Source organism: Anomalospiza imberbis, chromosome 5 (genome assembly GCF_031753505.1).
Source record: "Anomalospiza imberbis isolate Cuckoo-Finch-1a 21T00152 chromosome 5, ASM3175350v1, whole genome shotgun sequence".
In the NCBI taxonomy this organism is placed as follows: Eukaryota; Metazoa; Chordata; class Aves; order Passeriformes; family Viduidae; genus Anomalospiza; species Anomalospiza imberbis.
This window is the reverse complement of record NC_089685.1, coordinates 58849640-58874293: the sequence shown is the minus strand read 5'-3', so window position 1 is coordinate 58874293 and position 24654 is coordinate 58849640. Positions and strand designations below refer to the sequence as shown.

The following is a 24654-nucleotide window of genomic DNA, read 5'->3' as shown; positions in this document are numbered from 1 at the left end:
CAGAACCAGTCAACCAACAAATAGCACCTCCACTCAAAACAGGAGAAAGAGTCATCCCACAGAAAAATGAAAAGGTAGATTTGCTTCCAGTGGGAAGAAGTTAGATTTTCAGCTGGTTATCCACGGAGCAGACCACCAGCCAAGTTATGAGAGGAAAATGGAAGGTGTGTTTTTCTCTTAACAAGTCCTTGTCTTCCCTGCCATTATCACAGTTTAAATGCCCTCTGTTGTCCTTTGTCTCTCTAATTCAACATCTGGATGTCAGCAGTGATTTCTTCTTCCCTTTGCATCCATCTTTTATGTCACCGAGTCTACCTCAAGGGCAGGTGATTCTACTCAGAGATCAGTGCTGCTTGTCTGAGTGTGTCTCAACTCCCAGCTCTGTTTTGGAGAGCCCTCCACTTTGACCTTACCACCTGTACTAGTTGTGACTGAGGTTTCCCCATAGCATCCCTCACAGTGCTGTGCTTTGCCTTGGTAGCTGGAAAGGTGTTGATGACACACCAGTGTTTTGGCTACGGCTGAGCAGTGCTGGCACAGCATCAGTGCTGCCTCTACATCATTCTGCCCCCCATCTGGGAGTGGGCAAGATCTTGGGACACAACTAATACAGCTGAGCCAAATTGAACGGGAGAATCCATGCCAAATGATGTCATCTCAGAGAGATATGAAAGCTGAGAGAAGGAGGTGGCAGGCAGGGCATTCGTTATTTATAATGTTTGCCTTCTGGAGCAACTATTATGTGTTCTGAAGCCGTGCTTCCCTGGAAGTGGCCAAACACCACTTGATGGGAAGGAGAAAATAAAATTTTCTATTTTTCTTTTTGTTGTGCACACTCAGCCTTTTGGTTTTGCTTCAGTGAACCGCCTTATCTCAACATACAAGTTGTTTTCCATCTTATTTTCTCTCCCATACCCAGCAGAGAAGGAAGGCTGAGAGCAGCATGGTGGGCTCTTGGTGTCCAGCCAAGGTCAGCCTGCCATACCAACATGCACCTCAGATGATCACACATCTCTTGAAAATATTTCTGCAGAGAATGTCCTGCTTTTTTATTTCACTCTGGAAGTATCTCCACATGTCTGTGTTTGCCTGAATGCCCCTCAAGCATCTTGTTTCCAGACCTCTGTTTCTCTTCGCTTACCTCACTCTTCATGTTGACCTCTGTCAGTGCAAGTGATTTCAGGCTGTTCTGTCAGTTTGTTCCCTCTGCTTTTTGATTTCTTTGTGAAGGTACTATCATTTATTCCTTTTAATAGTTCAGGCACTGACAACTGTATAAAATTTGCAGGTGACAGGAGCAGCAGGGAGTGTGCAGAAAGGATCGCTGGTATCAACAGCATTTTTGTGGTTATATCCCATATATTAGAGAATAAGTCACATTCAGCACTAGATTCAACACAAGTTGCTTTGTCTGACAGTTTCTGCTGTTACTTGTGCTTGATACCTGTGCCTGTTGGTCAGCTTCAGACTTGAACATGGGTGGGCAAGATTGTTTCCTACTCTTGGACAGTGCCAAGCACAGCAAGGTCTTGAATTTTGCCTGGGCCTTTTAAGCTCTCCATAAAACAAAGTTATAGTAACAGCCATAAATGGAAGCTGCTATTTCTTTGCAGAGCCCAAAGGATGAGCATCACTACAAATGTTACCTGCTACTTCCTAGAACTGCATCCTCAAAGCTGTACTGCTCAAGGCTGATAGATTGCACAGAGACCAGAAAGACTTAGATTGTGGAACAGAAACTATATTAGTATCCCCTGCTCTCAGAAGTGTGAAAGGGAAGAAACATTTAAAAGCATCATAAAGACTGTATACTGGCACTGCTCAACAACTTTGGAAGGTCACAAATGCTGCATCTATTGAAATGCAGATATCTTGGCCTCTAGTGATGGTGAGGGAGAAGATACAAGAAGAAAGTACAAAACCACTTATTATAAGATGCTGTTAAAATCCTTCAGTTGTGAAAAGTTAACTGGAATGTGTCAGGGGCTCTTTAAACAATGCAAACTTTGCAGTAAGGAGCTGAGAACGGATTGCTTAATATAGAACAGGCTTATAGGGTGGTATGAATTCCCTAAAATTCAGATTTTATGAAGTAGTTGTGCTCATCTTCTTTTTCTGTGACAGCAGTATAAATGAATTCTAGGTATTCTGGGCTTAGAAAAATTGTTTGTTTGGTTCTTCTGTTATTAGGACAGTGATCCCAATTCCTTCATCTTAAAAGGCTGTAGAGAGTTTGCTGCTTGTCAGCATTCTCCTTGATTGCTTGTTGCAGTAACATAAAAGTCAGGACAGTGAATCCTGTTAAGGGGAACTGACTTTGACAGGGAGAGAGAGGCATATTTCTAGTATGAAGTATGGAGATAATGAAATAAAATTTGAGACAGAGTTATTTCTAATGGCAGGTATAGTAACATTCAGTTGGGGGATGGAAAAGTAACTTCTTTTTCTTTGAGCTTTAGTTTGTTAGGAAAGAATAGGCTGAACACCTCTGGCAGGCAGGGTGAGAGATTGCTAAGCTGCTCCTCTGCTGCAACAGTCATCCCAAGGCCCCTGCCTGGAAAAGAGCCCTGTGTGAAATGCATATGTGCACACACACTCACACACCAAAACAGTCTCTGCACTGAGCAACTTGCAGCAAAAGAAGGAAAAAGAGAGGCATCCCAGTCCATTCAAGTGTAGAGCACTTCTCTGCTGCCAACAGTCTGATCAGCATTGATCAGTCAAACACACAAGCTCATTTGGAATTCTGTTACTCTCTCTGCTCTTAGAGCAGCAGACCAAAAGGAGAAGAAAATTTGAAGCACCTGTAGGAAAAGATATGGGCCATAGTTACATTCATAATATCTTAACTGCCAATTTTTTGCACTTTATTTTGAAAAAGCTCAGTGATTTGCTCCATTGAAACCTTTCCTGCTTTTATTTGTTGTTTCTCTTTTGCCAGGAAGTCTGTCATCCAGCTAGACCTAGCTAACACCAAGAAAGCTCTGATTGTACCTGCCTTTGAGACCCTACGCTACCGCCTCTCCTTCCCCAAGTCAAAAGCAGAGCTGTTATCTATGTTGGACATGGGAACCCTCTTTACATTCAGGTAATGGAAAGTACTCTTGAACCTGTCATTATCGCTGGTTTTTGTGTTCTTCTGAATATTTGGTTCTTCTCTTTCACTGTCAGCTGCATTAAGAAACTTACTGGAATTTTTTCTCCTTTTTGTAGAGAGGCAGTGAACAGAATCATGTGGATATATTCTATCTGTGAGCTCAGCATTTTGTCTCATATTGCAGTCCTCTACTGAAGGACTTCAGTTGTTAAATCAAATTTTTGTTTTATTTTCATCATTTTTTATTGCATTACAAAATCAAGCCATGACCATTGCACTCAAGTGCATGTAATTTACCTTTTGGCTGCCAAATACTATCTGGGTAGCTGTGTCTTCTCATGTGACCAAAAGTAATGTATCTCTGCCCATTGGTTCTCTTCCTTACTGGAAAAACAAACGCAGGCTTGTCTCATGCTCTTTTAAGGTGCGAAACAGCTGCTTAAATACCTAGAGTTCCTCCATGCAGAGGTAAAAGAGTACTCTGACTAGAGACTAAGAAGCAAAGAACACCTAAATCTGGAGCTTCTCTCTGAAGCAGACTTCTTTTGAGGCTGTGAACAAGTCACTTCTATTACCTGCCAGACTCTTCAGTTTTAAAATGCAGCTACCAGGGGTTAACCATCTCTTGGGTGTGTGTGGTAAGGTCTGATTAGCAGACACTTGTAAAGCATCTCAGCCATGGGAAGGGTACAATATGGACTTATGATGTTGCACAGAGAGGGGGCTTAGGAGACTTGCGTTCCCTTCTCAGCTCCACTGCTCCCCTGCTGAGAGGTGCTACACGAATCACTTTGCTTTCTTACATCTCTGTTCCCCATCTCTGAAATACAGGTAACAATGTTCACCTCTGCTTTTTGCAGTATTTTGAGATCTAGAGATAAAAGCTATGAAAAAGCTAGGCATTATCCATGGCTGGAGGGGCTCCATATCATACCTCTCTCATCTTCTCTTACTTTAGAGCTTGCCTCACACTTTTCCCATTCCCTATATTACACACCTCTCTCGTTGCAGCAGCCACCCTTCCTTCATATGGTTGCATGCACATATCATAGCAGATAGCCTGTGTGAGTCTGGAAAACATAATTCTGATCAGTATCAGAATTCTACCAGTGACTGCCTTGAAACAGAAACTTGGGTGACTGAAAGAGGCATGCCTCTGGAAAATTACTTAATGATACTGATAGAGCAAGTACTTTTCCCTCTGCCATCATTCTTTAGCATACAATAGACATAGTAGTCTATCCTGTAGTTGAGAGAAAAAGTCTTTCCAGTGGAAAATAACACCCTCAGGATTTTCAGATGTTGCATTCCACCAGCAGTCAGCTGCACAGTGGTGGCCTTCCACTACAGATTTCATCTTCAAGCTATACAGCATGTTGGTGTGTTATGTACACAGCTGGATTTGCAAATCCCTTCTTGAGTCTTACTCGGGCAAAAATGTCTTTAACATCAGCGGGAGTTTTTCCAAAGCAAGGTTAAGTAAGACTTGAAGGACATGCAGTCTGTAGCTGGTGTACATATTAATGTAGGATACATTTTACAAATGCTTCTTCAGTTTGTTTTGGCTCATTTCATTGCTCAAACCTATCCACAGCCACAAAGCATCTGGGCTCTGGGCTGAGAATTTCCACCTCCACCTTCAAGGTGCTTTAATAACGCTGCAATTTGGCGCTGAGCGGGTGGGAGTGAGCTGGGGAGGACTGCCGTGACAGTGATTGCTGAGAGCGCCTGCAGCATCCCAGTCCCTCACACCACATGGCAGATTACAATCTTTCCCTCACTGAAATTGTTTTTGTCACCTCTTTTTGAAATGGTGACCTTTTCTACCTCTGGGCAGCTAAGAAGTACACAACGGCTCTCAATTACATCTCTCAGTCACCAGCAGAAGAAAAGAGAAGAAAGTGAGCATCTGTGGCTGGCAAGGTGTGCTGTGAGAAACCCTCCGCCACGGCGGGGGCTCTGTGCCAGCTCGCTGGCTCCCTTGGCAGCTGCTGCTTGGGAGTCTGCTCCCAAGGATGTGCCTGCTCAGGCCTGGGTAAGAGCTGATGGGAGCAAATGTGCTCCCCACACACATCCGGGCACAGGGGAAGCCACAGCTGACAGGAGACACATCATCGTAGTGAGAAAGCATAAAAAGCAACAACTGATGAACTAATTAACTGATTGCATCCACAATCCAGCAAAATGTTGAGGCATCTGAGAACAGAAGTGGGAAAGTTCTGTTTTCATTCATCTTTCTCATTGAAACAGGAAGCTTAGAAGAGGCAGGGAGGAAGACCACTCTAAGAATAATAACTACTTCATTTTGCTAACTTTAGCAAAGTTTACTATATTTCTGAAATTTTATTTTAAATAAAAGCAATCAGGAACACAAGTAAAATGAAGCATTGGATCCAAAGTGGAGGAGGAGGGGATGTGGTGTGTTTCAGTTGTTTTCCATGAACCATGGGAAAGAAACTCATCTTGATTTTAGGGAGATCGAATTACTTGGTTTGGATTTGTCAAAATTGTGAGCGTAGTGAAAAGTATGTTGTTCCCAATTTTCATAAAGTTCTCCAGGGATTCAGTCAGATTGAGTGTGGCCTTAAAATTCAATGTGTATTTAAATCTTGAGTGAGAAGGGCCTGAGCAGAAAATTACATTTATTCATTTGTCCTGTGAGATGGAATACCAGTATAGACAGTGAGCCTCTTCTCACAACTGCATCACCAATAGTAAAGTCTGTTGGAAACAACTCATCATTTAATGGGAGCTTCCTCTCTGTGGACCTCCATGGAATGGTGTCTGCTTGTCTTTCTTTGCAGTACAGTTCATGTAATCAGCCATTGACCAAGACCTAGTGCCAGCAGATTATCTATGTATGACCCATATATATTGTATGTACAGATATCCCTCAGTCACCAGAAGACTGGTGTATGTAATCCAATAATGCTCTCACAATTCTTTTAATGTTCTCACAATTCGACTGTTTTCAGTCTAATTACTCCTCCATCACTACTGTGTGTACACCTCATTTGAGCATCCTATATTAATTTAGGTCTTTGTCAGGACCTTAGCTGGCCTTTGCCTTTCTCCTTCCTTCTACTCACATCAATCACTCTGAAGAGGCAAGTAAATAACTTCTGTTGTTAACAACCAAATCTACTCCTTCCTTTCTGGTTTTTTTTTTGTCTCTGCAATTCCAGTTCCGTATTTTCCCTTAATTGCCTCTTCCCAATTATTTATTTTGCCCTGCTGCTTTGCTCTCTTGACTCACAGAGGTTATACTTGAGCTGCTATAGGTGCTTACACTGATACCTCCAAAAAGGGTGGAAAGAAATTGAATTCTTTTTATGGTTAGTATCTTGTTACCCCCTGTTTAAATCAGTGGGAGAGTATTACTAGAATAACAGCATCATTTGGCTACTTCTCTGCAGGAATCTCTCAATTAACCAAAGTTTGTATGGGGCTTTGAAGATAAAAATCACTTCATAAGTGTTTAGCAGTCATTATTATTATTATTATCATAATTAATTTCAAAATGCCGGAGGTATGATTTTAGAAGATACAGCACCCTCCACAATCTTATATCATTTTAAACCCCACATTGTGACTGTTGTGTTGGCTTTTTTTTTTCCAGCATGGATAGCTGCACATTAGTGACTGGCTAGGTTAGCCACTCATATCCAAAAGAGGCCAAGAAAAGGGATGTTTTTTGGCAATGATTCTAAAGGGCATTAAGGGTTATAAGCATCTTTGTGAATTTGGCACTGCTTTCTAATAATCTCTGGAGAATTATTTCACTGTCATGTTTTTAATACTGAAGGGTTTTGTTTTTCCTGGTTCCTAGGCGAGATATCTGAAAGTGGTGAAACTTGTTTACAGTTTAGAAATGCAGCATACAAAGGACCATACATTACTTGTGATCCCAATGCCATAGTAATAATTCAGTCTTCCTGCACTGCCCTAAACAGAGAGTCAGCAAAGCTGGACACCTCTGATTCTCCTGTTACAAGCCATACAAATATGTCCAAATGCAAATTCCTAGGCTGTGATTTATATTCCTGTTTTTAGCAATGGCTTACAATGTTATGAGAATTTCTGGGGTTTAAACATTACGTCATGCTGTAATTTTGCAATATTTAGTGCTCAAATCCCTTCACTTTTAGCATATGAGTCATCCCTGTGAATTCAATGTACCTTTCTTTACAAATTGGCAGGATATTTGCTTTGTCCCTTCTGTTGCCTATCTATCTCAGTGTTGTAATACAGATACCTGCTATGCTTTTGTTTCATTAATTAATCTATGAATCTGCAGAAAGAGCTTGTCTCATTGATTTTTGGAAAGTGTTAGAATAAGTGGGCGAGAGAGTCATTGACTCTGGCACTAATGGGGTGCATTCAAGCTGTGCTAGGAAGAGACGTGCTGTGACCTAAACAAAATTAGCAAAATACAGAAGGATCTTTTTCTGTAAATCAAATTGATTACCTTACTGAAGATCACAGAAGTACTCCCCACAATGTAGAACTTACAGCAGAAAGCCTTTATGTAATATTTTGCTTATTAATATAATTATGCAGCTTGGTTCCTGCCATAGTAATAACTGTAATTAATAAAATGGAGCATCTATCCGTAGCTGCAGGTGTCTCTCATGCAAATTATAAAATTGCCTATAAAACAGATCGTGAATGTCACCATGGTGGGGAAATAGCTAATTTTAGGGACTTTATCTGAGCTGCAGATTTCCACACCGATTTTAGAGCACCGACCGAAGCAGCTGCCTGGTTGCTAGGAATAAGACACAGCACTTATAGTGCAGATGAACTGACAGGGTACTGTGTAATGGTTTCTCACATTAGCATGAGGTACTGTTTTCACACTATCCTTCACCAGCTAGATGTGTTTAAGCATTGAGCTCTGGGAGGCGTGCTGGAAATAGTCCTAGAAATTGCCTCCGATGCGTCCTGAAAATGATGATGTGAACTGTAAGCTAATGTCCTTATTTTTGAGCATTTCATCTAACAGGTAATATTTTGTTGCCTCGCCAAAATGCTTTCTATCTAATTGCCTCCCCACGTCCCTGCCGTTTATGTCGGTTTCAGGTACCACGTCTGGACGAAAGGGCACGCGCCAACAAATTTTGCCAAGTGGCGAACGGCCACTACCCCCTACCGCGTGGAGTGGGAAGCAGACTTTGAGCCATACGTCGTCGTGAGGAAGGACTGCCCGGAGTATGACAGGCGCTTCGTGGGATTTGGCTGGAACAAAGTAGCTCACATCATGGAACTGGATGCACAGGTGAGGAGATGACACACGAGTGTCTCACCCGGGGCTTTGCAGCAGGGTGTTGATACAACCAAATCTGTGTCCTCTAGGAAGGTGTCACGCTTTGTAACACCAAAGTGTTCATCTGGCCTTACTGAGCTCCTTAATGAGTGCTTCTTGAGTTGGGAACACTCCGTTTAATGCTTGTCAAGAATTAAATTAAGAGCTGAGTCTGAGTTCATTTATTTGTCAGTTCTAAGAAATTAATTGTTTTGCAGAGGTACAACCCCTGTAGTGCTGTCCTCCTGACAGCATTGCAGTAGTTGTTGCCAATCCCACCACTTATTAAGGAACATATAGTCCTAGCTGGATTTTTTCCATTAAATTGAGGTTTATGAGTCCCAAATACTAATTTACAATTCAAAAATTAGTCTTCAGTTGAATTCAAGGCAAGCATCTTTAATTTCTGGCTGGGATTTACAGCCCATTTCTGCAAAGCCAAAGTCTTTACATTTCCAAAGTCTGGGGCTATGGTCCTGACTCTAAAGGATCCAGGTACTTGAGCCTTGGGCTACCTGCATCTTGGATCTGTGACTTGGGATGAAGCTGCTGGGCAGAATTTATAATAATAAGGATGCAGAGAAAGCTCAGGAGTCCCAGACTGGCACCAGAGCTCTCAGAGTTGCCAAGGTCCCTGCTGCCAACCTAAGTCTTAGAGGCTGGCAGTGACTATGGCTCCATGGGAGCCCAGTGCTGCTGCTCACTGAAATGGCAGGATTTGCGTCACCCTGCTGTTCTTGGATGAGGAGCTACCCACTGTGCTCATCAGCAAGGTCTGGGTCATGGCATTTCTTTTTAGTTTGGGTTTGTTGTAGTTTTTTCCAGTTTGGTTTCAATCCCAATGTTTGAACTAGTAGCATTTCATGCTAACCAAAAAAATAGGTTTTGGTGATCTTTATCCTCCTGTGATAGCTTCTGCTATCAATCTGGAATAGAGCATATCTTCTGTGCTCAAGTCTTAGTAGTTTATGCTAGTTTATGTGAAGCAGAGCAGCTCAAGGCTTGGAGCAAGTTAGTGGGAGATTGTGTCTCTGGAATGTGGGCTACAGTGTATTTGTGTGCAGGCATGTGTGGGAAGGATATTTTCTACTTCTGCTTGAAAAACCACGTGGTCACCTTGGGCTGGCAGCCACTTGCCATCTGTTTGCCATGGGCATTCCCAACAAATTTGTACCTACTTACATGACAAAAAAATTATTACAGACTAGAAAAAACATTGTCCCTTATATTAATAATACTTTGCTATAGCACTGTAATTTTCCAGTGTATTTTCCAAGTACTAATTAATTAACCATCAGTTGTGGAGAGTGCCAGGGTAATGGTTTATTATTTGTTAATATGGGTAACAAGGCTTATGTTCCCAGTGGCAGGTCTTACGTAGCATTCAGGATTTAACTCTTATGTTCAGAGGTGTCTGCCCAGCACAGAGATTCACACATGGGAAATGGAAACAGTTTTCAAAGTTGATCATAGCACATTATTTCAAATGACCATTGGGTTGGAATTAACTCTAGGAAATTGTTTTTCTCACTCTTCCAGCCTTGAGTACAGTATCACATTCAAAAGAAGTTTCATTTTCCTCTGTAGCAATATGGGTATTGGCAGGTTCTTCCACAAATGAGCCTAGAGGAGATATGGGATGGCACAGCTACTTCCCCTGAGGCATTCCTCTGCTTTGGGGTGTGCACAGATCAGGTTGCTGCCAGCTACTTGGCTAGCTTCATTACCAGCAGGCAGAGCAGTTTCTCAGTTATTTCACTGCTCCTCACGACTGCAGTGTCTGTCAAGAGGTCTGTTCCAGATCCCTTTCCAAGTGCCTGTGCCACTGCCATCCCACAGAGCAGGACATGGCATGGAGATAATCGTCATTGTTATTCTGGGAGCATGAAGTGCCCACTGAGCTGGATGCCGTACAATGCACAGATAATGCCAGTCTCCATCTAAAGAATTTGTAATCTAGGAGTTAGGGACAGAGGTTCCTGCAAGTGCATTGCCTTCTCAACAGAGGCTTCTGTGTAGTAGGGCGAGGTCATTAGGAAACTTTTCCCTACCTTTCCAGTGACTGTGCTACTAGACTGTGAGTGTCCCATTTTTCAGGACCCTAGCCCAGCATATTTCAAAGGGGATTATTAGCAGTAGACTCACAGTTTTTTGAAAGGCTTTATGTGTCTGACGGCTATTCAGAGGGATGGGAATGCTGCTGTGCCGAACAGTTAGCACTGCAGAGTGTAGACAGTCCCTCACCTGCAGTATTACAGACTTGAGATGCAAACAGAGAACAAAGAAAAGGTCGTATGAGGGAGTGCATCTTCCTCTGCAGCTCCAGCCCATAGTTTTAAGGTCCCATAGAGCGGTTTTCTGTGTTTTGTAGTTTATCAGCTCTCCTCACTCCATGGTGCCAGACTTTGGTTTCACATTTGGTTCCCCATTAGTCCTAAGCATCTTCCACCTGAATAAATTCTGCCTGTGAACATCAGATTATTTTGCTTTTGCTATACATTTTTCACCCCAAACAGAAACTCAGAGGACCCCATTCCTGTACATGACAACATTGTAAATTGACACAAAGATTTACCACTTTAGTACTGTCTGTCAGGGAACAGGCATTCTCATTGGAAGAAGGAGCTGCATCTGCACTTAGCTGTCCAGCACATACAGGTGAAACACTCAGGTTTATCAGCACAAGTGTGTTTTTTCCCATAAATCTCTTTCCCTACTAAAATGTTTTGGAGTACTCTGGCTCTCCGCTGCAGATATTCTTTGTCTCTGCACAGGCTCCTAAATCTACAAGTGACTGGGCATTGCAAACCGAGATCACTTGCTATAAAGCCAGCATGCTCTGTGACTGTTCCTTCCCTGGCCAGTTTCTTTTGAGGAAAGGGTTAATGAGTCAATCCAGCAACAGCTGTAGATAGAACTGTGTGAGAAAGTAAGAAATTTGCCTGTGGAGGCTTCAAAGTTTCTTTGTAATTTGCATCCAATACAACTCAGACTTCTTGAAATTCCATATGAAAAAAGTGGTTAGGGTACCTCATTTGGCTACAGAATAATGAGGTTCACATCCCTTACCCAGTTTCTTGCAGAAGATACCTGCTTGTTGCATATCCTACACTAGTGAACTTTCAGCTTGTCTAAGAATCAGGCTTTTTTGAGCTTTGCTCTAATCCTCTTATATTGAGGATTGATAAAAATTGAAAGAATCTAACAGGAATAATGGAGACTTAAATCAACTATCATTTTTTAACAACAAAAATTGTCAAAGAACTTGGTTGGATATAAAGAGGATAAGTGAAGTTTTACAGGAGAAGGAGAGTTAGCACAGTATCTCAAATTTTGTGAGGAAGAACTTAATTTGAGTAAAAATGTCTCAAAGCATATGGAATTAACAGGTTCATTTTCACACATTGCCTATAAATAATACCATATTCTCCCCTTATTTCAGGTTTATAAATAGTTTTGGACAGTTTTGTCCCTCTAAGTATCTTAGCATATAGGCAAAGCAACATATGTCATGCAGTTTTGCCTTTGTAAATGTAGCTTATTCCAGCACCCCAAGCAAAATAATTTTTAGGGGCAAAGCTGTGTTTTTGCATGGACACTTGAGACTCGTGCTGTGAGGTCACAGCGGTGTTGTTGCAATCACACTGCTGAAAAATCTGTGTGGCAGACATGGCTTCAGATGTGCCTTTTGTACTATTTCCCCATTATTTGGCTTATATGGAGTAAAATGTTTTAAAATAGTTGGGTTTTTTTTACCATGAGGGTGGTAAAACACTGGGGGAGATTATCCAGAGGGGAGATGGATGCCCCATCCCTGGAAACATTCAATGTCAGGTTGGATGGGGCTCTCACGGCCCAATCTAGTTGAAGATACCCCTGCTCATTGCAGGAACGTTGGTCTAGATTGTCTTTAAAGGTTCCTTCCAACCCAAAAAATTCTATGATTTTATGAAAAGAGAAAGTAGATCTTTGAAAAAACCAAGAAAAAGCTACTTGAAAAAAAAAAGTCAGCTTGTTTGAGATCCCTGATGGGTTTGTTGTTCCCGAGACACAAACCACACCGTTACACACAGAGCACGTTCTGCTGGGGAGGTGCCTTGCAGGAGGCTGGGATCCCCCTCACAGCCATGTCTTTGTCCCGCAGGAGTACGAGTTCACGGTGCTGCCCAACGCCTACATGATCCACATGCCGCACGCGCCCAGCTTCGACATCACCAAGTTCCGCTCCAACAAGCAATACCGCATCTGTCTCAAGACGCTCAAGGAGGAGTTCCAGCAGGACATGTCGCGCCACTACGGCTTCGCGGCCCTCAAATATCTCACGGCAGAGAACAACAGTTAGCACCGTGGAGCCCGTGCCCGGCCAGCAGAGACACCGAGGCAAGAGCCGCTCAGCGTTTGGGGCCTGGTCTTCGAACTCCAAACTGAGAAATACTTTCTGTTTTTATATCATACTTGGCAGTTCTAACAGTAGAAATTTGAAGTGATATGTCTTCGGACTATGCTCGTTCATCCCTTCCCCGGCTGTCCCAGGTCTGTCGGCTTTAGCATTCGTGAGGTGTCTGCGAGTGGGGCTGACCGGGCGCCCTCCGAGCCACCGAAGGTGGGGACTGGGCAGGGGCTGGCATTGCACTCCGCTCTCTTGACTGCAGAGCACAGACAGACCTTCAGAATATAGGATTTCATGTTGCTATTTAATAATTTGACATGCTTTTTATCTGTAAAGGAAGATCTTCGGGTCGCTGTCTTGTGAATTTCAAAGCTGCACTACTCTAAAAGGGAACTTTGACCTGTGAACTTTCACAGGGGCCCTGTTAACATGGATGACCTTGTTAATGCAGGATGAGCCAAAGGTCTGAATTAGCCTTGAAAACACAGGGGACACTTATACAATACTGCACTCCTGAGAAGGTGTGTTACTGGTTCAGTTGTATACATGATATTGATTGGTCTTTTTTTATCAAATTGTTTTATCAGGAAAATCCCCTATATCCCACCCTGCCTTTGCCCCAGTCCTAAATGCTGCTCCTTTCCTTGCCAAGGAAATATCCCTTGTGTTTCTTTGCCATCTTCAGTTTTGGTGGTCCAGTAAAGAAGATCAGTAGGTCTGCCAGAAAGTGAACAAAACTTGTCTGTTTAAAGTCTGTATTCATCAGAGCAACTTGTTCACACGTGTCTCATAAGATAAAGGGCCTGGCTCTAACCCTTTATCTTTTTTAGGCAAGAATTGGATTTTACCTATAAGGCATATTGTACCAGGGGAATACTGATTTGTAGGCTCATTTCAGTGCTGCCCATCCGTGAAGGCACTGGGCCTTAGGCTTTAAGTGGACTTCTTTGCTGAACAGTGAATATAAACTAGTAAAAAGGCAACTAGTAGCCTTGGTGCTCTCCTGCTGCCTGCTTCAAGGTCTCAGAACTACTTCGTTAAAGAAGTTTATAATTAAAAGGAGCAGAACTGTTAGGAATAAACTCCCCATTGGACGGGGAGAAAAGAATGTGTTGGGAATCTGAGTGAGTGTTTGCTTGAACATGGACTGGTCAAATTCACAACATCGGTACACACAGGAATTTCCTGGAGGGCGAACAGGAACCTAACAAGCAAAATGCAGAAAACAAGACACTGGACTTTTTGCCATTTTCTTTATCTTCAGTATTAATGTTGTGTTTACATGGGAGGAAGAGATGAGGTGCACTACCCCTTTCAGGGCTATTTGTAATTTCTGTTGCAATGTTAATAGAGGAAGCAGAAACAACTCAGTGAGAAATGTGTCTTGTCTCCCTACCCTAAACCCCAAACAATCACATGTACCAATACCACTGCCTGAGCTGGGAAATGGATCCATATTGCGTTCTGCTCACGCTTTTCCATTTTGTTTTTCAGCCACTGGACCTTCTATCTTCCTCCCCACCTCATCCCTCTAGAGCTTGGTTTTATTTCTAACCTGACATTTTGTGAGAGATTTCTGTTACGGTGGAAACCACACAGTTAAACCAGACATTTAAACTACAAATATCAGTTCATCATTCTGTGTATATATAAGAAAAGCAAAAAAAGGCAATGTCTTTGACAAGAAATAAAAAGGGGCGGGAGGCTGTGTGTAGTTTTCACTTTTTCCCCTGGGAGTGTTGGCTGCATGAGAATATATCACTGCATAATTTTCCAAAAAGCTTTTTTTTCTGTTCTTAATGGCTTTATGTAAAGATTTACATAAAAAGCTGGAGAGAGCTGGGAAGAAGTGATATTAGTGCTCAGTTCTGGCTAAGATATGTTCTTTTAAAAACATCAAAGTCTTAACTCCCCAAGTCCTGTATTACCATTAAAGGCACAGGTCACTGTGCTGATTGAGAATGAGAAGAACCCTGCAGCACAGAGGCTGTTGATTAGCCAGTGTGCAGAAGAATCCCTAAAGCTGATCTAAGAGAGGGTAACACTCATTGTACCTACATGAAATCTTCAGTCAGAGCTTCAGTGTGGCCACCATTATGTTCCATATGTATTAAAAATTTTCAATTCCAGATGTACATTTCTCCTTGGCTTAACAACGTTGCCTAAGGATAGGCTGGATTGCTCTACAGCAGCATAACCTGTACATTATTTGGCTGTACCATTTTCAGCATTCTTCTCATTATTCTCTTCTCAGTGAGGAAGGATGGGGAATCAGGGAGGTAATGATTTGCTACTTGCCTGTAGAGTGAGTCTTGGGACCTCCTGGGTAGACTTAGGTGTGTTGGCTGGTGTAACTAGCTCAGAAATTGGTAGTAGGTAAAAAGAGTCCCATTTTTTGTCCTTATAGACACTGTACTTCCTTGTATCTGTCATGTCATATTTGTTTCTGTGCTTCATAATTTGAGAGGTGTGGGTCTTGGGGGTTTTTAGCACATTTCAAACAATTTACCTGATGGCAAGTTAGGATTACTTATCTGTCTGTAACTACCAGGACTCCTACAACACCATGAAAAAATCTACCACTGACAACAAAAAAAATTCCCAACTCAGTTATAACACTGGCTGTCTTCCAGTCCTCTGCTATAGTAAGTATTTGCTAGGACCTTTGTTACTTAAATCTCAGTTTTCTCCTGAAATCTTCCAGAAGTAGCAGATAAACCTGGTGACTTAATGCCTTTGATTTATTGATTTGTTCCATCAACTTCTCTCTTGAGTCATCAATCTATGACCTCTCCTTATCTTTGATATTTGGAAAGCGTGAATCTCTCGTTTAGATACCACTCCAGCACCCTCTCAGTGAAGACTGATGCAAATAAATAATTTAGATTCTTGGCAATGTCCTTCTTGTCTTTAATTGTTTCTTCTACTTGTTTGGGGTGGCCTGCCCATTATCTCCACTTTCTGCTTTTAGTGTACTGAACAAATGTTCATGTTCAGTTTTAACTTCCTACTGTTTGCTCTTCAGATTCCCTCTTAGCTTCCTCAAACTCCATCTTAACTATTATATACCTTCCTTTTAGCTTTACACAGTTTTATTTCATTCTCTGAAGGTTTCCTATTTGGCCTGAATAGCTTCTAAAATTTTCCATTTAGTCATATCAACATTTCTTGTCTTTGTCTTCCATTCATCCAAGGGGTACCATACTCCATGGCTGTCTATCAGCCCTTTCTATTTTATTCTGAGGATTTCAGGTTTTCTAGTCCTTTTTTTTTAGAGCCATTGATCCTTTAAAAAGAAAAAGATGGTTTTGTTTTTAAATTTACCTGGAATGTCACCCTACTAGGTTTTGAGGGTATTTTCCTCTTTCACCTTCCTAAATGCTCACCTTTTCCTAACTAGGAGATCAGAAATAAAGTATTACAGAAATTGGGCTCTTATATTGACATATTTTGTTCTGTGTCTCCCTTTTCCCTCTCCACTAGAAAACATTGACATTTAGGAGTCATTGCAAACTTTTCAAGCCCCAAAGCCAGAACTGTGTATTTTCCAGCACTTTTTGACCTCCCACCACTTTCAGACATAATTATTATTCCAAATAATAACCTGCTGCCTGGCACCTAGTCCTCCTACTTTTGTTTTCATGCTTCTTCCTGTGATGTAGCAGGTTCTGCAAGTCCAAGTTTTTGGTGAAACACTTATTTGATACCTTATCATACCTTTCTGATATGTTTCCATGCTTTTTGTCTGTTGTCACAGTAGATATACCTACATATAGAGATACACACACACACACACACACACACACACATATATATACACACCTTCAAAAGTTTGGCTGAAATTTCCATCCTATCACTTTCTGTCTAAGGATCATTTGCCTGCATAGAAAATGGCTCTGTTTATCTGGGATAGTTCTTAGTATCTATCAGGTTTTTTCCCCAAGTCCTAGTTGTAGTAATTCCTTCCAGCCTTGCTAGTTTCCTGTGTAAACAACCTGGTCCCACTCCATAATTTGCTATTTTTTTTTTTTCTATTTGTAATCATTATCTTGGATGCCATGGCATAAAGGAATTAGCAGCTCTACCTGCAGTTCCATTGCCTGGGTTAGACTGAATATGACATATGCTCCCATTACTCCTAAAGTACTGATTTTTTACCTGGTTGGCTTCATGTGGTTTGTTGGTAAATCATAAGCTGTATTTTCCTTTTACTGCAACAAGCAGAGGCACTTTGTAGTGTTATTTGCAGTAGCTGTTGCAGCAGAGCAAGCCCTGTGTTAGAGGGAAAAGCACAAAAACCTCGTCAGAACCGTAGCTGCTGTTTCTCTCCACAGGGGAAAAAAAGGCCCTAGCACAGCTGAACAGTTTTATAAATGCCCTGCACAAAGCACATTGCACATCATTTTCTGGTAGGTATAATCATACATCGTCCAATTAAAAATGAAAAATACATTTTTAATGTTCTCATTTTTATGTGCAGTTCTACCCAGAAGATAATGCATTTCCTTCTCTGTCTTGCCAGTTTCCCCCATTACTCCAGCCTGCCTAATAGCCCCATCTGTTTTTGACTGAGAAAGATTAATGGCCAGAAGCACTGGGAGTCCTGGCAAATCAGCAGAGATATTACTCTTAGGCATTGCTCAGGACATTCCTTCCTGCTCTGCCAGATACTGTATGGGTGTTCCTCAGGTTTCAGGGCAGCAGCAGCAGAACACAGCAAGCTCAGCAAGTGGGGTGAGTGTCATTATTTATGAACTTCAGCCAGGTCTAACACTTTCAGTGGTGGGAGTGCTAGAAAGAGAATGTATCACTGTTAGCTCAAAACATATTTCAATATTAGGGGGGGGGGAAAGCAGCTAAGTTTCTGCAACTCCACTAGGTGAAACTGGAACAAATAAGTCACTAGTAGAAAATGCCAGCCAATAATCAGGTATTTCCAGTGCATTATTGAAAATGCAGAGGCTTTGATAGCTCAATGAAGTAATTTTTACAGTAGTAATTAATAATGTATATTTAGATGGTGTGTTTACATCCAAACACTTAGGTGTATTGAGAATTATTTGAAGATTGTATATTGTTTCACAATATAAAATCGCTCAGAAAAGCTGCTGGCTGTGCACAGCAAATTATGGCTCAGGAAATGCTTACAAACCTGGATTTAGAAAAATCTTGCTTTTGTAAGTTTGATTTTGTGAGTAGTACACATTTCCAAAACAGAACATAAAGTCCATGAGAATTTCAAAAGGAGCTGTGTATGCATCAGTTGACTGGAACTTTTTCCTCTTGCCCTTACTTGGGATTTGGAGTTTGTTTACAGAGTAGAATCATGATGTTGAGTTGAAAAAAAAAATAATCTGGGTATTAGCCAGCCAAATATTTATTTATGTGTTCAGTCGTATGAACATATTTGTTCAGACATGTTAGTGTATACTCCAGTGGAAGTGTTAGGTCACTGAAAGTGTCAGGATGCAAGCAATCTGAAGCCCAGGCTTAGAGTTTAGTATCTGTTCTGTCATTCTCCTCATATGGTAAGAGCAGCTTCCGCGCTCCCAGCAAATTACTATTTCTGTAGGGTTAAAATGTCTTAAATCTCTGCAGCATGAATTTGTGGCGGTCACTGCACAGGTAGGAAAAGCTGCATTTGAGAGCTCCATGGTCAATTGCCCCAAGACACAAAATTTCATTCTAAAAGAAATTATTCTGACCTGAGGGTAATCTCTGACCAGGGATTTAGACACCCTACATGTTCAAGAAGAGGTCCCCAAACACATTAGGTCAGGTAATTCAAGCCAAGCTTAGCCTATTTCTGAGTATTATGGCAACATAACTGTGAGTCAATGGATGTGTGAATTTTCAGCATTAACCATTACATTACAAGGCTTGTGATAAGGCTGTAAATTCAATCACATGGAAGTTAGAGGATCTGAAATTTCAGGTTGGTGGTGGAGTTGGTGAATTGCTCATAAAACTTCTTTCTGTCCCCTCACACATGCATAGTAGGACGTAGTCTGTACACAATTCTTTGTTCAGGTTTTTTTTGAGGGAGTTCTCTTTCTTTCTCTGCACAGAGTGCATAATATTTGGGTGAATGAAGCACATGGGTGTATGATACTTCTTTTTACTTCTTCTTTCATTGAGGTTTTCATAATATGGTAGCAGTCTTAATTTTGAGCAAAGACATATTTTTTTTTCCCAAAGGATAGGTATAAACTGTGATTTAGGAAAATCAGTTATCCCCCCCTGCTCTCAGACTTTTAGAGCAGAACACCTGCAGTTCTGTTCTACAAGCTTTTCTCATATGGAGGGGTTCCTATGAAGCTGATGGAAATCACTCACTCAGAGGCCTTGTAGCACTCACCCCCAGCCTACAAATGCTAACAGCTGAACTTGCAAGAGTGATGAATCCCAGCTCTGTCCAAGCATGTTGGCTCCATCACTGGGACCACTCTAAGGAGTATCAGCAGTCTGTCAGGTAAGGAAAGAAAAATGGAGTAAATAATTGCAGGTGGGGCTATGATGGGTTTGTTTTAAGTAGCCAGACTTCCAGAGGAATGGGGAAGACTTAGGCATTTTGAAGTCCCTCAGAAGATCTGTCCACAGGATGTGTGGGCTGGAGTAACCCCATTCTGCATTGGTGTCGTTTCTTAACGAACACTGGCCAATGTGGCCCACCTGCAGTAAATTCTGTGGATTGTAAAATTCTTGAAAGCACTGAGATTAAACCATTCTCAGCAGCTCAAAGATAGTTAATTTGTTTCAATTCTTTGGATTCCCACACTGATCCTTTGGTGCCCTTAAGAAAAATGAAAAAAAAAAAAAAGAAAAAATATAATAGCAGCTTGATAACAGTAGGAGTCTTGACTATCCAGCCTTTCTTAAATTGTCAGCACTGAGGTCAATGGCTGGGGCAAAGCTAAAGTTAGTGAGGTTCATAGAATTTCTTCTTTTGATCTGCCTGTGGAACTCTTGTTCCAGCAGTGCTCTCCAGTGATGCTGTAAGGGAAGGAAGAGCTGTCCAATGCGGATTGATCCGTGAACTCTTCATCCAGTCACACCTAACCACCAGCAGCAGGAAAGAAGGGGCACCACCGCCGGTGATGGGTTTTAGATGGCAATAGTGGTTCAGTATGGAATCTCTTACTCTGATGATAGCCTTCGCTGAGCTTTTCTGCATTTTAGATGTATACTTGCTGTGAGTGACAGAGGCCCCTTGGGGTGAAGAAAAGATGGGACGCATCAGTTTGCTGGTCCAGTATGAGAAATGTGTGTATTTTCCCTTGACACCTTGTTCAGTGTTTACTAATTATATTAGCACCAATTAATCCAGCTGACCTGAGACTCAGTGTTCAGAGTAGGCAGTAAGCTTCTGCTGTGTTGATAAGAGAATAGACAGATAAGAAAAATTATGTTTTCTGTCCATAACATCAATTAATATTTCCATATGGGTTCAAATGGCTCACAGAGAGTTTACATCTTGTATTTTTCACTGTTAAGGCTTCTTCAAAGAACAGCAAAGGCAGTTAAAAAAAAAAGTTATTGAGTGATGTAAGGACCCACAAGGATTAACATTCACAGAGAGTCATCAATATAAAATATCCACCAAGTTAACCTTCCAGCTTCTGTCATAAATGCAGAGACTACAGGCACTATCATCATCTTTCTGTTTACACTTCATAGAGCAAAAAAAGGTATGTACTAAAAACCAACTCTGAATCAGATCACCCAAGACACAAATATTTTCTAAATTTCATTGCTTTCATTTCCATTTTCATAAGTGAAATTAAAAGTTTGCAAAATATTTTTTATTCATGTTGTTCAATTTAGATATTTATATTCACAGTTGAACATGAGCCAGCAGTGCCCCAGCAGCCAGGAGGGCCAACCCTGTCCTGGGGGGCATCAGGCACAGCATCACCAGCCAGGCAAGGGAGGGGATTGTCCTGCTCTGCTCTGCACCAGGGCAGCCTCACCTCAAGTACTGGGGGCAGTTTTGGGTGCCACAATATAATAAAGATCTAAAGCTCTCAGAGACCATCCAGAAAGATGCTGAAGAGTTTAGAGGGGAAGCCACAGGAGGTGTGTCTGAGATCATTTGGCTTTTTCAGCCTGGAGAAGAAGGAACTTGAGGGGAGACCTCACTGCAATTCAAACTTCCTCATGAGGATAAGAGGAGGAGCACTGATCTCTTCTCTCTGTGGTGACCAGTGACAGAACCTGAGGGAATGGCCTGAAGTTGTGTCAAGGGAGGTTTAGGTTGGATATCAGGAAAAGTTCTTTACCTAGAGGGTGGATAGGACTGGAACAGGCTCTCCAGGGAAGTAGTCACAGCACCAAGCCTGACAAAGATCAAAAAGCATTTGGACAAGATTCTCAGGCACATGGCATGACTTCTGGGGATGGTGCTGTCCAGGGCCAGGAGTTGGACTTGGTGATCCTTGTGGGTCTTTTCCAACTCAGGACATTCTGTGATTCTATTCTATTTATTTTAATATGTTGCAGCTTGCTTCTGCATCTGTCAAACTTGAAAACAATACAGAATTGTCTGTGGAGAACCGAGGGCTTGTTGAGTTGTCCTGCATGTTAGTGCAGGGAAAGTCTTTCCTGTAGCCTGGGGGATTTTTTTATTAGTTTGTGCTATCATAGGTTTTATTTCTACCTTAGCAATGTCTCTTCCAGTAAGGTTGAAAGTCTACGGGCTAATACCAGACCACTGCATGAGTTCATTACTGGAGCAGTGTTTCTCACTTGGCACCTGAGCGTCCACACAAATTTATTCTGCAGGGGTTTTGGTTTTTTTTTTTTTTTTCAGTTTTAATCTTCAAGCTACACCTGATAAAAAAATCATCATTTTGAAGCTGTAAAAACAGGTTCACTATGTTTTGGTTTATTTTAACATACTCATTTTGTTCAAAGTTCTCTGTCTACTACATCCATAGACCATCCAGGAAAATACTGTTTTGAGAGGAAGAGTAATTGTAAATAGTCCTGTGGGGCTTGAATCAGCAGCTCTATGAGGGTTAGTAATCTACTCAAGCCAGGAATTTTATCACAGGTTTACAATATTTATGAATTTCCCCCTATTTCTGTAGGGTTCAATTTCAGGATCCTTCTTCAGCCAGCCCATTCTTGCGATTTCCACTTTTTCTCCATGTTCCCATCTGCTGCAGTCCTAAATCCATGTTTATATCCACCTTAGGTTGGTGTTGACAGGCATTTTAAAGACAATATAGACAACTTCCACAGTGCTGAGATCTGATTATAACTGTTACATAGAGAAAAGACACCTATCAATTGCTGGCTCCCTTAAACTATCAAGAACATGTAAAATTAAAAAAAAAAAAAAAAAAAGAAAGGAGAGGGGAGAGGAGAATACTTAGGCCTCTAATGCCATTAATGCAAAAACAAAACTTAATCCATTTCTCCTCCCTAGGGTATTAAAACCTGAGGAAAGGTAGCACCAAAGTGATCTGAATACCGAATGAATCTCACAATGCCAGAATCCTTAGTTCTTAGGTGCCCAGCTCGAACCATTCAGGCTCTGCTTCAGCCCATGCAACTTGGCAGCTGTTTTGAGACCCATGGTGTGGGAATTGGTCATAGAGTCATGGAGTCATTTAGGTTCAAAGACACATCTATAATCAAGTCCAACCATAAACCTAATGCTGCCAAGTCTACCACTAAGCCATGTCCCTAACTGCCACATCTACTCCTCTTTTAAATACCTCCAGGAATGGTGACACTTCCTGGGCAGCCTTTTCTGGTGACTGAGATCCCTTTCAGTCCCCTTTGTTTCCTTTGAGAGTCAATGGAGTGAGCAGGACTTCAGAAGAGGGCATTTCAGTTCACTTCAGCACCACATCACCCCTTGCTCTGTGAGTAGCAGGAAAGGTTACAGTGCTGGTGAGCATCAGTTTTAGAGCTGCCACCTACTCATTTAAGATTGCAGGTGTCAAAATCCCCTGGAAACTAAGCAGTAAGTGCTACAAGGCCTTATACTCAATATTGAGTATAATACTGACAAACTCGAGAACAACAATCCATGTGACAGAAAAGGTGTGGGTGGATCAGCCACGGGAGGGGGTGATTTGTGGACTCCAGAGACTGTGCTGCATGTGGTGACAGATAGCTTGTGCTAACAGCCAGGAAAGCACTCATTTTCAGCCCAATACCGTGAGCTTCATAATGGTGGGTAAAATATTACCCCTGGAATTGGTGGTCAGGTTGTGCCAGGTTTGTAGCAGCGTGTCAGCCAGCACATTTCCAACAGTGCAGGTAAGAAACTGTGAGAAAGGGGTAAAATCCCCCAACAATGGCTTTTCACATATGTTTCTTCTTAAGACTCATTCTTTTTCTCTCATGGCCAAAGTGATACTACATTTTCCAGGGGAAAGCTGGAGTGCCATGACCTTTAGGGTGAGCTATGCATGAAACAAGGCTTGTGGCACTGAAGATTCTGACCCTTCAATTCAGCTCCTTGAATTTCCCAGTATAGTACCTGACTGGCTGTCCTTCTGCTTCAACTCTTCTGTTTCTCTCCCCAGCTTGGGGAAAGATTTTTAAGTAATGTTTCAGGAAAGAGAAAAGAAAAATGTGTCTTCTTTCCTTATGCTGCCCCATCTCCCAAGCACCTCCCCCTCCAGACTGAGGCAATTTGCATTTAACACAAACCACTTAATTTACACATATACTTCAGTCCGTGTGTAAGTTTTCTAGGTGACAATTTTATTGGGGCAAATGCTGTTTAGATTGTGTGTGCAAAGTAAATGGATTGTAAATATATATAAAAAAAAAGGTTAATTTTCAATTGTGCAATAAAATTGTGAAATAATCCTCTCAATTCCTTTCCAACGTCTGACTTGACATGTGCTGATTTTGAGAGCATACCATTGTTTCTTCAGATGGGAACAGAAAAAAAAAGAGGTCATGAGCTGTTTTGCTTTCAACTTTAAGCTATTTATTACTTTTTAATGTTTGCGTTCTCATTCCCTTTAAGTTGGTTTATTCCTCCAGCCCTGGTTCAATCAGACACATTGATACGAGGCTGTTCCCACTGAAGACAGGTGAGTCATCCTCTGCTCAGAGTTGATCATGTTTATCTGCTTTACTTGACCTTGACCTTCTTCCTGCTGTTGTCTCCCTGTAACCAAAGCCAAAACTTTGGCAGATGGGGGCAGTTTATTCAGTTCCTGTGTAAGTATGACAACAAGCAGATGGATACTCTGCGATGGATGACAGCTCACCACCAGCATGGCAGCAAATCTAAAAGGTTAGTATTGTAAAGGCTTTATGTGCTGTGTGGCAGCATGGATTTTACATTATATAGGAGTCCTTCTCTTGATAATGGAAAAAAAAACTAACCAAAAAACAGAAGCCTTCACTTTTCTGTTATTTAACCATGATGATGGGTTTTTCAGGTGCTCAGAGCTGCAACTGCCCTTCCCCTAATGTAACTTACAGCTGGTGTATCCTTAAGCACTAATAAGCAGAACCATGGGGCTCTTTCCCTTCCTGCTTCCTTTCTACTTGGTGGCCTACAGCGTCTCTGCAGACATTCATTATCAAGAAAGGAGATTGGGGCAAGAATGGGAAGAAAGGTCAGCTGCATAATTCTCTGTGGTTTGTTTTGGTCTTCTTTTAAACCAGAATTCAAAGTAGATTCAACTATAAAAAGTGTGTTTGCTGAGGATTACAACACAGAATTTACATTCATAGGGACAACATAAAAAATTGGATGTCCCTGGATGTAGGATATGGAGCCTCTCTCAAAGATTGGCTAGAATATGAAGGAAAATCACTGTAAGTGGGACAGCTAGCTGAATTTTTTGGGTGTTTTTGGACAACTGCAGAATGCAATAGGGTTTT

The 24654-nt window shown here is 41.6% G+C and overlaps 2 protein-coding genes across 7 annotated transcripts in view; both read left to right on the top strand.

Moving 5' to 3' along the window:
• The window catches only part of LARGE1 (LARGE xylosyl- and glucuronyltransferase 1), a 266932-nt gene extending 251244 nt beyond the window's left edge, over window positions 1–15688 (top strand). For all 6 annotated transcript variants that reach the window (XM_068191098.1, XM_068191096.1, XM_068191097.1 and 3 more), the window contains 3 exons: window positions 2942–3088; window positions 8180–8375; window positions 12547–15688. In XM_068191098.1, the coding sequence (XP_068047199.1) occupies window positions 2942–3088; window positions 8180–8375; window positions 12547–12744 (541 nt within the window). In that variant the 3' untranslated portion in view covers window positions 12745–15688. The remainder of the gene's footprint in view (window positions 1–2941; window positions 3089–8179; window positions 8376–12546) is intronic.
• A 912-nt stretch (window positions 15689–16600) lies between these two features.
• SYN3 (synapsin III) overlaps window positions 16601–24654 on the top strand; it is a 247411-nt gene continuing 239357 nt past the window's right edge. Inside the window, exon 1 of the mRNA XM_068191089.1 lies at window positions 16601–24062. The gene's annotated coding sequence lies outside the window, so the exon portion shown is untranslated. The remainder of the gene's footprint in view (window positions 24063–24654) is intronic.